The 14662-nt window shown below is 43.8% G+C and overlaps 1 protein-coding gene across 2 annotated transcripts in view; it reads right to left on the bottom strand.

Annotated features, from left to right (window-relative positions):
* LOC147301864 (receptor tyrosine-protein kinase erbB-4-like) overlaps positions 1-14662 on the bottom strand; it is a 367641-nt gene that overhangs the window by 93106 nt on the left and 259873 nt on the right. For both annotated transcript variants that reach the window (XM_086284333.1, XM_086284335.1), the window contains exons 10-13: positions 11618-11691; positions 10774-10864; positions 8275-8480; positions 4863-4995 (exon numbers count right to left, since the gene is read on the bottom strand). In XM_086284333.1, coding sequence (XP_086140459.1) covers positions 4863-4995; positions 8275-8480; positions 10774-10864; positions 11618-11691 — 504 coding nt within the window. The remainder of the gene's footprint in view (positions 1-4862; positions 4996-8274; positions 8481-10773; positions 10865-11617; positions 11692-14662) is intronic.

Genomic DNA, 14662 nt, shown 5'->3' with positions numbered 1-14662 from the left:
TGTTTGTGTCCGAATCAGCGCATTATCTTCACTTTTGAAGTGCGGCGTCTCGGGCGGGCGGAGGCAGGCTGCTGTCAATAACAACTGCTGCCGATCAAAACCACTTTTCACATCAGAGGGATCGATCAGCCAATGCAGAGGACAGACGCTCTCAGAGGAGGATTCGCCCAGTTACAAACAAACCTCTTTCTCACAGCAGCGGGATAATGAAAGGGACTGTATGTGTGCGCGCGTGCACGTGCATGATTTTTGTTCATATTTGCATGTGATGCTATTGGGGTGGAATAAAGAGTCCACAGATTCCTCCTTGTGAGCTGTTTTTATAAGATGTGGCACTGAGAATTTTGGATCTCCTGCGGGTATGTGGGTTTTTATGCATTTTCATGTGGGTAATATTAGATGAAAACCTTTTAGACTCGGTAGTTTTAAAAGCAACAAAAAAAAGAGAAACTAAACATCCTGACACTCTAGTGTTCAGCTCACATTAAAAGGCAATAAAAATGAAGATAAAATCCCAGATTTCCCTTTGCTGAGCCTTTATTTCAGGGTAGTTTTTCTTTAAATGGTCCTATTGATTCTTTATGATCACAGCAGTTTGTCTGACACATCCAAAAAGCAGAGTGTGTAAGCTACAGATGGTCCTTTTATTAATGATGTTTTCAGTGGGAAACTCCCATAGCTCTCTTTGCATTTCTCCCCCAGCTTTTTTTCCCTTGTTCCAAAATAAATTAGATTCCTCTCTCCGAGGCACTATGCAGGGGAATCCTTTAGGGGGAAAAAAGGCCCAGGCAGTGGAGAGATATCTCTTTTCTTGGTTGAGGTGGAAGAAAAGATACATGGAGCAGAATGGGTGAGAGACAAAGACCTCTGCAGTCATGCTCTCTGGGGTCATTTCCATTCCTTCAAAGCCGTTCTTCCTGATTGGCCTCCTTCACAGCTGGTAGTGCGCGCCAAAGCCCCACTGGGGGGATGACCTGATGGGGGATTAGTCCTGTTTTGGTGGAATTTAAGCAGGGCTGTGGCCGCTGTTCAGAAATCCAAACATCCAAATAGTCACAGCACGGTCAACCCACCAAAGCAACTTTTTAAATTTTTTTTAATTAAACCCATTCAGCTCCTCCCTCACTCACTCCCTCCCTCCCTCCTCCCCCAACCCCAGTGGGATTGCATTTCAGTCCTCCCTGCTCACCCCCAAACTCCTTTGCTCTCTCTTTGTTTTATTCAACAGACGTATAAACTGAAGGGAATTAGTGCCTCTTCTCATTAACAATGGAAACACAGAAGAAGAACGAGCTGAAGAATCTTATGGTTTAAAATCACCATCCCGAGAACATTTTTAATGAGCTAACACTAAATTCTTGAGAGATATACAGTTCAGTAGCTTCAGAACAAAGTGAAATATTAAGCAAATCTATGCTGCATACAGCAAAAGTGCTGAAAATAAGCAGCGCTATGACAATCTGCTGTCCATATCCAGTCATTAAATTAGTGTACAGACTGTGGAAATAAGACTAAAATGATTTTTTAAAGGTGAAAACTATATATAACTCACATACCGTAACAGAACAGTATTGGCTGTACCCACTTTTTAAAAAAAATCAATTTAGATATGCCATGATGTGGCTTTTTTATGCAGATGATATGACTTTCTTCAACAATTCAACAGTGTATTTGTATCTACTTCTACAATCTTCAAGACACATGCCATAGAATAAAGAAAATGTACATAGCAAGAATAATGATATTAAACACAGTGACCCCATGGCAAACTCCAGTCACTGGGGAAGATTCCTTGACCAGTATTCGAAGCGGTTGGTAAAAAGTTTGGTCAGTCGCATGTTGCTGCAGTCGTATTTTGAAATGAAGGGATGGACTCATCTACAAACACTGTGCACTTACTCTCTGAGCTGCAAACTGTGAAAAATGCAACACAAGCCAGAAATTTAAAAAAAGTTCACTTTTACAGAAAAAAGTGCCTCAGTGCCACAACTTTTACTTGGAAGGCAAACTGTCTACATTGTTTCGCACTTTATCAAGTTGTACTGCCCTGCGGATAGTAGTTGAAATAGATAGTACGGTAGTTTTCGACCAATTTCACCCAGCAGGAGCCAGAAACTGCCAGGAATCTTTGCCAACCAGTCAGGGACTACACCTAGCAGCTTTTAAGAAGTGTAACCAGAGGTACACTTCAACTGTGAGAGACAGAATGTGAAAAAAAAATCCATGAATTCACATGGTAGGATTTGTAAAGAATTTATTCGTAAATTAGGGTGGAAAATAAGTATTTGGTCACCTCAAACATGGAAAATCTCTGGCTCTCACAGACCTGTAACGTCTTCTGTAAGAAGCTTTTCTGTCCCCCACTCGTTACCTGTATGAATGGCACCTGTTTGAACTCATCATCTGTATAAAAGACACCTGTCCACAGCCTCAAACAGTCAGACTCCAAACTCCGCCATGGCCAAGACCAAAGAGCTTTCGAAGGACACCAGGAAAAGTATTGTAGACCTGCACCAGACTGGGAAGAGTGAATCTACAATAGGCAAGCAGCTTGGTGTGAAAAAATCAACTGTGGGAGCAATCATCAGAAAATGGAAGACATACAAGACCACTGATAATCTCCCTCGATCTGGGGCTCCACGCAAGATCTCATCCCGTGGGGTCAAAATGATCATGAGAACGGTGAGCAAAGATCCCAGAACCACACGGGGGGACCTGGTGAACGACCTGCAGAGAGCTGGGACCAAAGTAACAAAGGTCACCATCAGTAACACACTACAATGGCAGGGAATCAAATCCCGCAGTGCCAGACGTGTTCCGCTGCTGAAGCCAGTGCATGTCCAGGCCCGTCTGAAGTTTGCCAGAGAGCACATGGATGATACAGCAGAGGATTGGGAGAATGTCATGTGGTCAGATGAAACCAAAGTAGAACTTTTTGGTATAAACTCAACTCGTCGTGTTTGGAGGAAGAAGAATACTGAGTTGCATCCCAAGAACACCATACCTACTGTGAAGCATGGGGGTGGAAACATCATGCTATGGGGCTGTTTTTCTGCCAAGGGGACAGGACGACTGATCCGTGTTAAGGACAGAATGAATGGGGCCATGTATCGTGAGATTTTGAGCCAAAACCTCCTTCCATCAGTGAGAACTTTGAAGATGAAACGAGGCGGGGTCTTCCAACATGACAATGATCCAAAACACACCGCCCGGGCAACAAAGGAGTGGCTCCGTAAGAAGCATTTGAAAGTCCTGGAGTGGCCTAGCCAGTCTCCAGACCTCAACCCCATAGAAAATCTGTGGCGGGAGTTGAAAGTCCGTGTTGCTCGGCGATAGCCCCAAAACATCACTGCTCTCGAGAAGATCTGCACGGAGGAATGGGCCAAAATACCAGCTACTGTGTGTGCAAACCTGGTAAAGACCTATAGTAAACGTTTGACCTCTGTTATTGCCAACAAAGGTTATGTTACAAAGTATTGAGTTGTATTTTTGTTATTGACCAAATACTTATTTTCCACCCTGATTTACGAATAAATTCTTTACAAATCCTACCATGTGGATTCATGGATTTTTTTTTCACATTCTGTCTCTCACAGTTGAAGTGTACCTCTGGTGCAAATTACTGACCTCTGTCATCATTTTAGGTGGGGGAACTTGCACAATCGGTGGCTGACTAAATACTTTTTTGCCCCACTGTAAAAGCAAGTAAATACCAACTCAGCACTCTTTGTTGGTAGGTAGACACTTCTTACACCAGGCCTTTGGGTTATGGATGTTCTGATTCCACAAGTCAGGCCAGTGACTCAAAACAAAAAGTGGGCCTGTTGAATATTGCTTGCATTTCCTCACTGTGACTGACTGTATTTACAGTATTGGAAACAAGTGTGGTTCAGCCGCTCCCTGCCATGCGCCTTTCCTCGTCTTCTTCAAAGCCTTCGCTATGAGCTGTTTTCACCGGCATCTTCAAAGCTTCCCTCCCACAAACGGCGCAGGAAAGGACCAGCAACAAGTCAACATGACCGAGGGTTGCTCGCTCTCATACACACTTACAAATGCGCTCTCCTCTTCCCCTGAGGAAAACACGAGCCTGACATCACACCGCTTGGAAGAAAAGTCATATTTATCTTGTGGCAGATGCTGCCGGTACAGTCTTATTTTAGATGGATGCTTTCAAGTGTTGCGATTCACAGCATCTCCCCGTTCATTCAAGAACAGCAAGAAAAAGGCTGGAAACTACGTCTACAAAGGAGGGTTTCTCCCCAGGTGAGTTGGCAGTGATCTTTTTGATGTGCCTCTTGGCAACATAGAGGGATGACCTGAATGCAATGACTCACAGCGAAGATCGGTGGATTGTGAGGACACTCGGAAACAGCTTGCTTCATTTTCCTGCTCAGTGCAGTAAACACTCATGTCTGTCAGTCCAAATGGGTGATTTGAAATGAAATGTGCTTCAACAATGGTGTATACTTAAATTGAGTTTGGACAGTGGGTGTAATATGCAGCCAAATGTTCCTCTGACTGTTCGCACTGTAAAATTCCTTATTGGTTCATCTCATTACATTCATGCCAATCAGCAATTAGACTCTCCTCCTCCAGAGCCCTTGAGGATGTTTTGACTTCATTTTCATGCATTAAAACAGTTTAAATTGATTTTATTTCTGCTGCTTGTCACGTATGGCTGTTTGCTGAGGAATTAATCCAGCTTCCTGGGACCACAATGATCAGAAATGTGTTGTTTTTTTTTTATTCTTTCACAGTTTAAGTCAGATCTACTCAAAGATATTTCCAGACCCACGTACAACATTTGCTCAGAATGTGTCAGAGGAAGGAAAGGACTTTTACTGAATGAATCGACTACTCACCCATCAAAAAGGTTGCAGGACTGAACGCAGGTACGGCCTCGCTTGAAATATCGGCAAGAGAGGCACTGGTCTGGCCCTGGTCCCCAACAGCCATCGTCCGAACACATTCGGTCACACACCATTCGTTGTTGGACTGTGAGGAGAATGTTCAAATGGTCAAAATAGTATAATTTTCTTTTAAAGACAACAGGGAGGATGTTTGGTGTCAACACATTAAACAAGTGTTGGGGTACGATCACCTGTTAAGTGTGTATGTGGCTAATATCCAGCTTATATCTTTGATGATCCTTGGTCTGGCTATCAGCTATCAATTATATATCAGTTATATATTGTGGTTACGTAACACCTCGAAATGTCTGTGTCTTGGGATACGCCACAGTACGATCAGATACAGGCACTATATTTTGTCCTCTTGTACACAAAAATAACTTTAAAATTCTCAAGTTCTACCAAAGTGCTTAACAGTTTTATTAAACATCTCTACACATATCAGTACTAAACAAATTAGGGTCCTGCAGCACAGACCTAGAAACTGGTTGGCAACTGGTTAGCAACCAGTGGACATGAAGGAAAAACATGTATTCCCCAATGATTGTTAAGTAGTTGGTGGCTTTTGCTAGTATTGTTGCAATAAACAGTGAGACTGTGAAAAGTGAAATGCAATTGCAAGAACTGGGTCCTAGGATCACCAATGTTTGGCTTGATAGAAGTGTTGCTCACGTCACTTCCTGTATGGCAACTCTGCCTCCTATTTTGATAGCAGGGACATATGTATACCTGAAGATCATTTGTGTTATTTTTTTAACAACATAAAATTGGTTGTACAGTCCTCTGAACTCGGTTTGTTCCAATAATTGATGCAATTGTCTTCTCAATCTAAAAATTAAGAATGGTGCAAAAGTTACAGACATTAACACATTTTCATCTTTGACCCCTTGGTGGCACAAGATGAAAAAAGTTGGCGAAATGGATCACAAGACTGTCGAAAGTCAGTGTTGATTCTTGGGGAACCCACAGACTTCATTGGCAGAATGTCTTTTCTTTAAGATGTCTATAACATTGCTGCCTGTCCCAAATTATAAGTGTATAAATGTAGCAATGTGTGTATATCTATTCTGTATTCATGCCTAGGAGATAAGTCAGTGCTTGTAAATGGACTGCATTTATATATTTTTTTCTACAGCTATCGGAAGCTCAAACTGCTGTATGTTTCTGCCCACCTGAGTGAGTAAACATTGGTATTCCCCACATCTCTGCCATTAAAGAACACATCCACTATAATTGTAACCCCCCCACCCTTTCCTGTTGAACCACAACAATCAATAATGCTCATCACACTCAATCGCTGAGTGACACACATATCCCCGGGAGTGTCGCCTGGTGGGGGCCAAACCCTTTGTCAACAGGAGAACAGTCAATCGTAGACAGTGGGTTGAGCCTAATGAAGAGACCTGTGTAAGGTGCCATCGATCGATCTCTAATACACACACCGTACTCATTAACTGGCTAATGATATGAACCGCAGTGTGGCAGGACCGTGAAAAACTATGGCGGCTTAGTTATCTCCATCTCAGACACAGAAAGCTTTAGTGGCAACCACCTCTAACAAATCCTCACAAATATTATAAATAAGCTCATTACCCTGGGTATTGTGGAATCATATGAGCAATATGTCCCTTTATTTGCCTGTTGTTCATTCCATCACGCCTCCACTTCCCATTGCAAGCGTTATACTTAACATACCTTTAAGGCATGACAGTTCCCATGAAATTGGCCAAGTCAGTGTGTAATACTGGGGTAGAGGTAATTAGAGTGCTAATGGTACCATGGCTATGGCTGTCGTTTAGTCTCATTCCTACTGTTTTCCCTTTTTTTGTGCCTCTGGCTGCTGTTTTTTTCTCTCTCTTTTAGTATATTGTGTGGCTGTGGTTAAATCATCCACTTTTTCAGTCACTCCCTCATCCATACATCTATCTTCTGCCTTTTGTCTGGGACTGGCTGAAACCCAAACCTCTCACCCCCCAGCCACCTTCTCCAGTTTATGTGGGGTTTATGCTGGTCAACAGAGAGAGATGTAATTTCTCCAGCATGTCCTTGGTCTACCTCAGGGCCTCCTCGTAGAATGGCATGTAACACCTCACCCAGGAGGCATCCTAGTCAGAAGCCCAAACCACCTCAGCTGACTCCTTTTGATGTGGATGAGTAGTAGTGATTTTATTACTGTACACTGATTTTTCATGCATCATAAGGATTTCTTAGAGCACTATATAGTGGATGAAATTTGCATTGCACTTGCACAACGGAGACGCATTCACTCTGACAGACTGCTCAGTTCATCTGTGTAGCATTAAAGAGTAACTTACACTAACTTTTAATGTTATAATGTTAGTGTGTGAATGTGTGTGTGAATGGGTGGATGACTGGATATGTAAAGCGCTTTGGGGTCCTTAGGGACTAGTAAAGCGCTATATAAATACAGGCCATTTACCATTTACCATTTATACTGTTAAAATCCAACCCACACTGAGAGTCAATCACTTTAAACTTCTAAAAGATACTCTAAACGTATCCTGTCTACTTTATTGCAGGTAACTTTCACATGAACTAGTCCAAAAAGCAGATGCTAGCAGCTAACAAAAACTAGCCAGCTAGCACATCACTTTTACCCAATCGGCTTTCATTGCAATTTAAATTTCGCATGGCCTTGTCCTCACATAGAACCGGTGCTCAGAAATTACTCCAGCAATTTATCCATCCAATCATCCTTTTAACTGACCCCTTTGTTATGAAATGTGTGTGTACCAGATGTGGTCATTGCTAACACTGAACACTGACCCAGCCAAGTTTGTCCCTTGTGTTGTTCGGCCTCTTCAGTAGCTCTTTGCTTCCACGTGACTCGGGTCCTTTATCTCATTTGCCACCACCACCCTGTCTCCTGCTGCCACATTTTCTTTTGCCACTCTCAGCTTCATGTCATTTTCCCGTCACCTCTCTCCTGTTTTTCCCAACCTGCCACGCGCTCTGTCCACCTCACCTGGAACCTTCCCTAGTTTTCCTGGCAGCCACAGCCTGTCTGTCACACTCTCTCAAACTTGAACACCAGCCAAACCCAAATTAGCAATAGTCAAAATGCAATAAAACTACAGTTTCTGAGTGGTGCTGCTCACACCCCTCCTGAAACACTCAGTACGATTACGTGGAGGAAAAAACAGGAGAGCAGGAGTTCTTGAAAGGTTTAAAAACTATTCAGAACCCTACTTTGGCATCAAAATTTGAACCATTTTGGATTAATTATGCAGCTAAGACACTGCGTAATGATGCAATATTGCTTAAACTCTGATTCCTCCCTCAGAAGGTGCAGAGGTCTGCAAAAGCTAAAAACTTTAATAGTCTTAACACCACATCTACTCACTGCACTCCTTTGGATCTTGGTTGTTACGGACGAGGACTTTTTGGCTCGGGGTCCTAAATAGCGACGTCCAGTTGATAGTGTTATAGAAGCAGAGGCGGCTGTTGTTGAAGATGTAGACGTTCCCGGCGCTGATCTCACTCAACGACTGGAACTGGAGTGAGGAGATCCAACGCTGCTTCAAGATCAAAAGAGAAATACCACTTCCACTGAAAGAGAAGAGAGAATAGAAAAGGAAATGAGTCATGGCAAAGGGAGAAGGGGTAGAGGGGACGAGTAGGGAGAAGAAAGGAAATCAGAGAGAAATAACAAATTTAAAAGAAATAGTTGGAAGCACACAAGAAGATTTGGAAAGCAATTTTAACAAGATGGAAGAAGAGAAAGTAGGATGAAGGAGTAATTGAGGGTTTAGGAGGGGGGGGGGGAAGGAAAGGAAAAGACAAGGTTAGAGGGTGGGATGAAAATATATGATGGAGAGGAACAGTAATGAGGGGAGAAAGGGAAAATGGATTAAGAGTTAAGCTAAGAGTCAGACAAAAGAAGAACAAGAAGTCACGTAAAGCTAGAGAAAAAAAAACTCCTATTAAAAATGTAATGTTAGAAAAAAAAAGAAATACCAGACATAAAGAAACTTTTGCAGATGCAGAAGGTTTCTCCAGCTCGGACTTGTACTCGAGCACTGCTGAGCTACATGTACATCATGGGCATTTACAAAACACGACTGGACCTCCTTTGACTCTGCAGCACTATCTCTCTCGAATCTGTCACTTGCAAGCAAACACAGAACCTGTTATCAAAACAGGGCAAATCAAAGCTGTGTGACAACAGCGCTTCAAAGAGCTTCTGTGAGCAAAAACCTGCCGGTGGCTCACCAGCTCCAACGGCGAGCATCCGAAAAGAGGAAACAGCAGGAAATTAGATGATGCTCTCGGAAAAAAGACCATAAAATGCTCGAAATGGCCAATTTTGCCAACTTTTCTCTAAAGAATCCAGGAACCAGCTGAGCTAAGTCCTTCTTCTGGCAAATGCAAATCTGTGCATCACTATTTTGAGTAATTTTGCTAACAGACAGCCAGCACAAACCAATCACATAACCTCTTTGGCAAAGATAGAAATACTATAATTTAGCTGCAGGCTTCAAACATGGTTATTTCTGCAGAATTGTGACATCATTTTGCAGCCTACGAGGTCTCTCCTTGACAAGGGCAGCTGATAACACTGGTCTACAATTTTTGAAAAGTTGCATGCATCAAACAGCATATTAGATGCCATAGCAACTCAATTCAAGGTGTATCAAGGTGGGATGTTGTCACATACAGACGTTTCATCAATTATTCGGAATATTCTGACATGCAAATATGTTGATATCGTCCCGGAGTCTTATCATTTTAAGCATCTGTTTCATTTTCAACGATCAGAAAGGAAAGAAAAGTTTGACTACATTTATTTCACAAGCATTTTGTCTATAGACAAGTGTAATATGAACAATCCCTCTGGAGTTAAGTGAGTATAATGGCTTTATTTTAATTTATTTAAATGTATGCTGTATAGCTTTGTGGAATTTATTATTACTCCTCAGTAATGAATGAGCAGAAAGCGGTGATATTGCAGTGTTTCCTCTTTATTGATCTCGCTCAGACGCACGCATTTGCAAACCTGCAACATCCATCCAGTTTTGTTACGTGGGCAAACAGGATATTATAGACATCCTTGTTCTGTCTTAGACATTTTCCAGATGAGATGTAAACATGGGTCTTAAAAGGTGTCTTCCCACCTGGGCTTTGCTGGAAAACCTCTAAGAGCTTTTGTCCAGGATGCATCATGATTGGAAGCCCAAACCCAATACAGTTGGCTCCTTTCAATGCAAAAGAGGAGTGGCCCTACTCCCAGCTCCCTGTGGATGTCTGGGCTCCTCACTCTATTTCTAAGGTACAGCCAACCACCTTACAAAGGAAACTAATTCCAGCATTTAACAGATGTATTCTTTTAGTGACTACCCCAGACCATATGTGAGGGTTGGATATATATTGGCTGGTGATTTGGAAACTGTCTCTCTTCACCACAATAGTCCAGTACAATACCCACGTTACTGCTGACATCCCAACAATCCAACTTTTTACAATCCACCTGCTCCTCTGTTGTGAACAATACTCAGAGATAGTTAAATGCCTTCTTGGGGCAGCTACCGTAGTTTACTCACAGGGAAGCCTTCCAATGGTTAGAGGGAAAGTGTAAGTGCACCCAAATGATTTATCCTGCAATGGTCCAATTTTGGCAGCGTGGTATCGCGTCAGGTCATAGCAAGAAGGTCCTGCCTTCAAATTCTGGTTACACTGGCTGTAGGTTTAACTGTGAACAGGACTGGCTATCTGTCTTTATGTGTTAGCCCTGTAACAGCCTGGCAATCTGGTGAATCTAGTCTCTCGGCCCTGAAATGGATAAGTGGAAGAAAATCCATGGATGGACAGAAGAAAGTTAGTGTGGGCATGCCTGCAAACATACCTGTAAAGAGCTCTGCCTCCAATGGTAGCCAGGCTGGAAAAAACACTAAGATCTGTCATGTTTTCAGGCCAGGATTGGATGTTGAGGTAACCTAAAGAAGACATGTCAGGCAAAGTGGTTGAACATGTGCTAATTAGTATGTGGCGGTATTTGATGAAGGAGCACAAAAATAATGAGCAACGGATAAAAACCCTTCTGTTGCCTACATCCAAAGTTTCAGATCACGGAGCTGCTCTGAAGTTCAAGCAAGAAACCCTTTTCTTTGTAGGAAATGCGCTTGCAGAAGACAATATTTAATATTTAATATTGCTAATTAAAAGAATGGATTTAATATTCTGCACAATTTGTCTGGTTGCCTTTAATGACGGATTATATCAAATCAGCATCTGTGGAAATGACATTAAAAGGGATAGGAGCAGGAAATGGCTGGGATAGAATGGCCATTGCTCTTTCTTATTGCTTAGGTTTTCATTATGAAAATGCAGTTTCACTCCATTAGCTGTTTGGCTCAACTGCAAGTCGCGGTTTAATATGACAAAAGGGTTTGTATACGAGGTATTGCTCATCCCTTAAGGCCTCTAATAGCTAATGAATAAGTACACACACAAGGATGCACACAGTAGCAGCAGCACACAGTGAAAGAACGTATAACTATGGAGATATTGCACACACACAATAACATTATATGGACCAGAGCTCCTTTTTGAGCTTACTGGCAAAAATCTGCTGTCCTCTTAAAGCTTTCTTTCACTACTTTAGAGGCCAAATAATTCACACGGCCGCATGCACAAACACACCCTGTAATTCTTCTTGTATTCAGTGTTTCCAAGTGAGGCCGTCTTACCTGTGATCTCTTTCACGGTGCGGAACACGTTGAGGCGCTCAGGGTCCAAAGGCCCAATACCGTGATACATATCCCTGAAGAGAAGTATAAAGCATAATTGTCATGGTCCTGGGCCATGTGGGCCCAGTATTCTTAGTTCCTTGTATTTTTGTATTTTGTTCCTTGCTTAGGCCATGTTTTCTGAGTTGCCCTGTTGTGTTGTTCCCTAAGTGTTTTCCCTTCATGGCTTTTACCCCCTGTGTGCCCCTCTGTGTATCTGTGAGCCCTCGTCTCTCCTTATGTTTTATTCCATGTTTCCCCTGCCCATTATGTCTAAGTTCTCCCCGTGCTCTCTCTTCCCCCTGTGTGCCCTCTATGTATTTATGAGCCCTCGTCTCCCTTTGTGGTTGTTTCATGTTTCCCCAGCCCGTTATGTCTGTGTTTTCCCCGTGCTCTCTCTCCTCCTGTCTGAACCTCTGTGCACTTCCTGTTTACTTTGTGCCTCTCACGCCTGTACATGTCATGTTCAGTTCACCCCGCCCTGTCTCGTTATGATTATCAGTGTCACCTGTGTTCCCCGTGTGTTCCCACTTTCCTCGTTAACCCTCTGTGTATTTCTGTCTGCGTCTCCCTCTGTTCGGCGTCGCGTTCTCCCTCATGCTGTGTGGATTTCCCTGTTTCTCTCTCCTTGTGCTTTAGTTTTCCCAGTTTAGTTTATTTTGTATTGTTTCTCGTGGCCAGCAATAAAGCTGTGTTTTTTGAGTTCATCCCCGTGTGTGTGAGTTTTGCGATTGGGTCCTCATCCTGCCTGCCACACAGCGATCCATGACAATAATAAGTCTATGTTGCTAAAGCAAGGCTTTATAAATGAACGTTTCATTAAGGTTTTTAAGCCAACTAAAGCCGATAGCCAAATTATGATTTATAATCATTCTGTCCTCAGGATGCTGTTAAGAGTATCTGACAAGGTAAGAGCGCTCCCTGACCTTCACTGCTCTCTTTTTTTCTCCATGTGCAGTGGTTTTGTGTGTAAAGTTTTCATCCATGTAGTGAAGCCTATGTTGTCCTTCAGTAAAACTGCACATATTGCTGCTCCTACATAGTACCCCAACAGTGGGTTTATTAACTATGCATAACTAGAATGTGGTCACTTGTAGGGATCGACTTGAAGGCAAAAGTACAGTATGTCTGTACAGAGTCTCAGTCACTCAGTATGATGAGCTAAAGTTCAAGTTCAAGTGGCTTTTATAGTCATTTCAACCATGTACAGTGGCACAGTACAGAGTGAAATGAGACAGCGTTCCTCTGAGACCCTGGTGCTACATATGACATATAACGTGCGGAGGGCGGTGAAAGAGGCAAAGCAGCGCTACGGGAGGAAACTAGAGTCACAACTCCAACAGAGTGACTCTAGGAGCCTGTGGCGGGGACTAAGGACAATAACGGACTATAAAGCACCAACAACCGGTATGACGAACGCGGCCGTGACTCTGGCAGACGAGCTGAACACTTTCTATGCTCGCTTCGAGGCTGCAGCTAAGGTCTCCAACAATGCTAGTGTTAGCGGCGCTAACGGCTGCAGACAGGAAGATACTGCCAGCACCGGAAACGTGCTCGTCATCTCCGAGCATGAAGTAAGGAGAGCCTTCAAGAGAGTGAACACCAGGAAAGCAGCAGGACCAGACGGCATCCCAGGTCGTATCCTAAGAGACTGCGCATACCAGCTAGTTCCTGTGTTCACTGAGATATTCAACATCTCTTTATCTCAGTCGGTGATCCCCACATGCTTCAAAGAGTCCATCATTGTTCCTGTCCCGAAGAAACCCCACCCTGCTTCTCTCAATGACTATCGCCCTGTAGCCCTCACCTCAGTAGTGATGAAGTGCTTTGAACGCCTGGTCAGAGACTTCATCATTTCTTCACTACCAGACACACTGGACCCACTACAGTTCGCTTACCGTCCAAATCGCTCCACAGACGATGCCATCTCTCATCTCCTCCACACATCACTCACTCACTTGGACACTAGAAGGGGGAATTATGTTAAAATGCTCTTCATAGACTACAGCTCTGCATTTAACACCATAATTCCCTCCACACTCACCACCAAGCTGGAGCATCTGGGACTCAGCTCATCTATGTGTCAGTGGATCTCCAACTTCCTAACTGGCAGACCACAGGCAGTAAGGATGGGCGGACATGTCTCAGCCTCCACCACTCTCAGCACTGGAGCCCCCCAGGGGTGTGTTCTGAGCCCCCTGCTGTACTCTTTGTACACATATGACTGTGTGGCCACTACCAGCTCCACCACCATCATCAAGTTTGCTGACGACACCGACGTGGTGGGCCTGATCTCTGATAACAACGAGACGGCCTACCTGAAGGAGATTAAGAATCTGGAGAACTGGTGCCAGAGGAACAACCTCCTTCTAAACGTCAGTAAGACAAAGGAGCTGATAGTGGACTTCAGCACTAAGCAGGAGAGGAACTACCAGACCCCCGTCATCAACGAGTGCCCAGTGGAGAGAGTGGACAGCTTCAAATACCTCGGAGTTCACATCACGCAGGACCTGTCATGGTCCTGTCACATCAACACCGTGGTGAAAAAGGCCCGTCAGCGTCTCTACCACCTCAGACGCTTGAGAGACTTCCAACTGCGCTCCAAGGTGCTCAGGAACTTTTACTCGTGCACCATAGAGAGCATCCTGGCGGGAAACATCTTAACCTGGTTCGGGAACAGCACCATGCAGGACAGACGAGCTCTACAGAGGGTTGTGCGGTCAGCTGAGCGCACCATCCGCTCCGAGCTCCCTGACCTGCACTCAATCTACAGCAGGCGGTGCTGGACCAAGGCCAGGAAGATCGTGAAGGACCTCAGCCATCCCAACAACAGACTGTTCTCTCTGTTGAGGTCAGGAAAGCGATTCCGCTCCCTGAAGACCAACACAGAGAGACTGAGGAGGAGCTTCTTCCCGCAGGCGATACGGTCTCTCAATCACACCACCACACAGTACTGACCCACACATATGGTTCTTACACACACACTGGACTTTCTGGACTTTGTTT

The sequence above is a fragment of the Aulonocara sp. 'chitande type north' Nkhata Bay genome, linkage group LG23, assembly GCF_057382095.1.
Source record: "Aulonocara sp. 'chitande type north' Nkhata Bay isolate Kocher_YH1m ecotype deep benthic linkage group LG23, A_spYH_male_GT1.1, whole genome shotgun sequence".
Lineage (NCBI taxonomy): Eukaryota > Metazoa > Chordata > Actinopteri > Cichliformes > Cichlidae > Aulonocara > Aulonocara sp. 'chitande type north' Nkhata Bay.
Note: the sequence above shows the minus strand (reverse complement) of the source record. Positions and strands in the feature narration are given on the sequence as shown.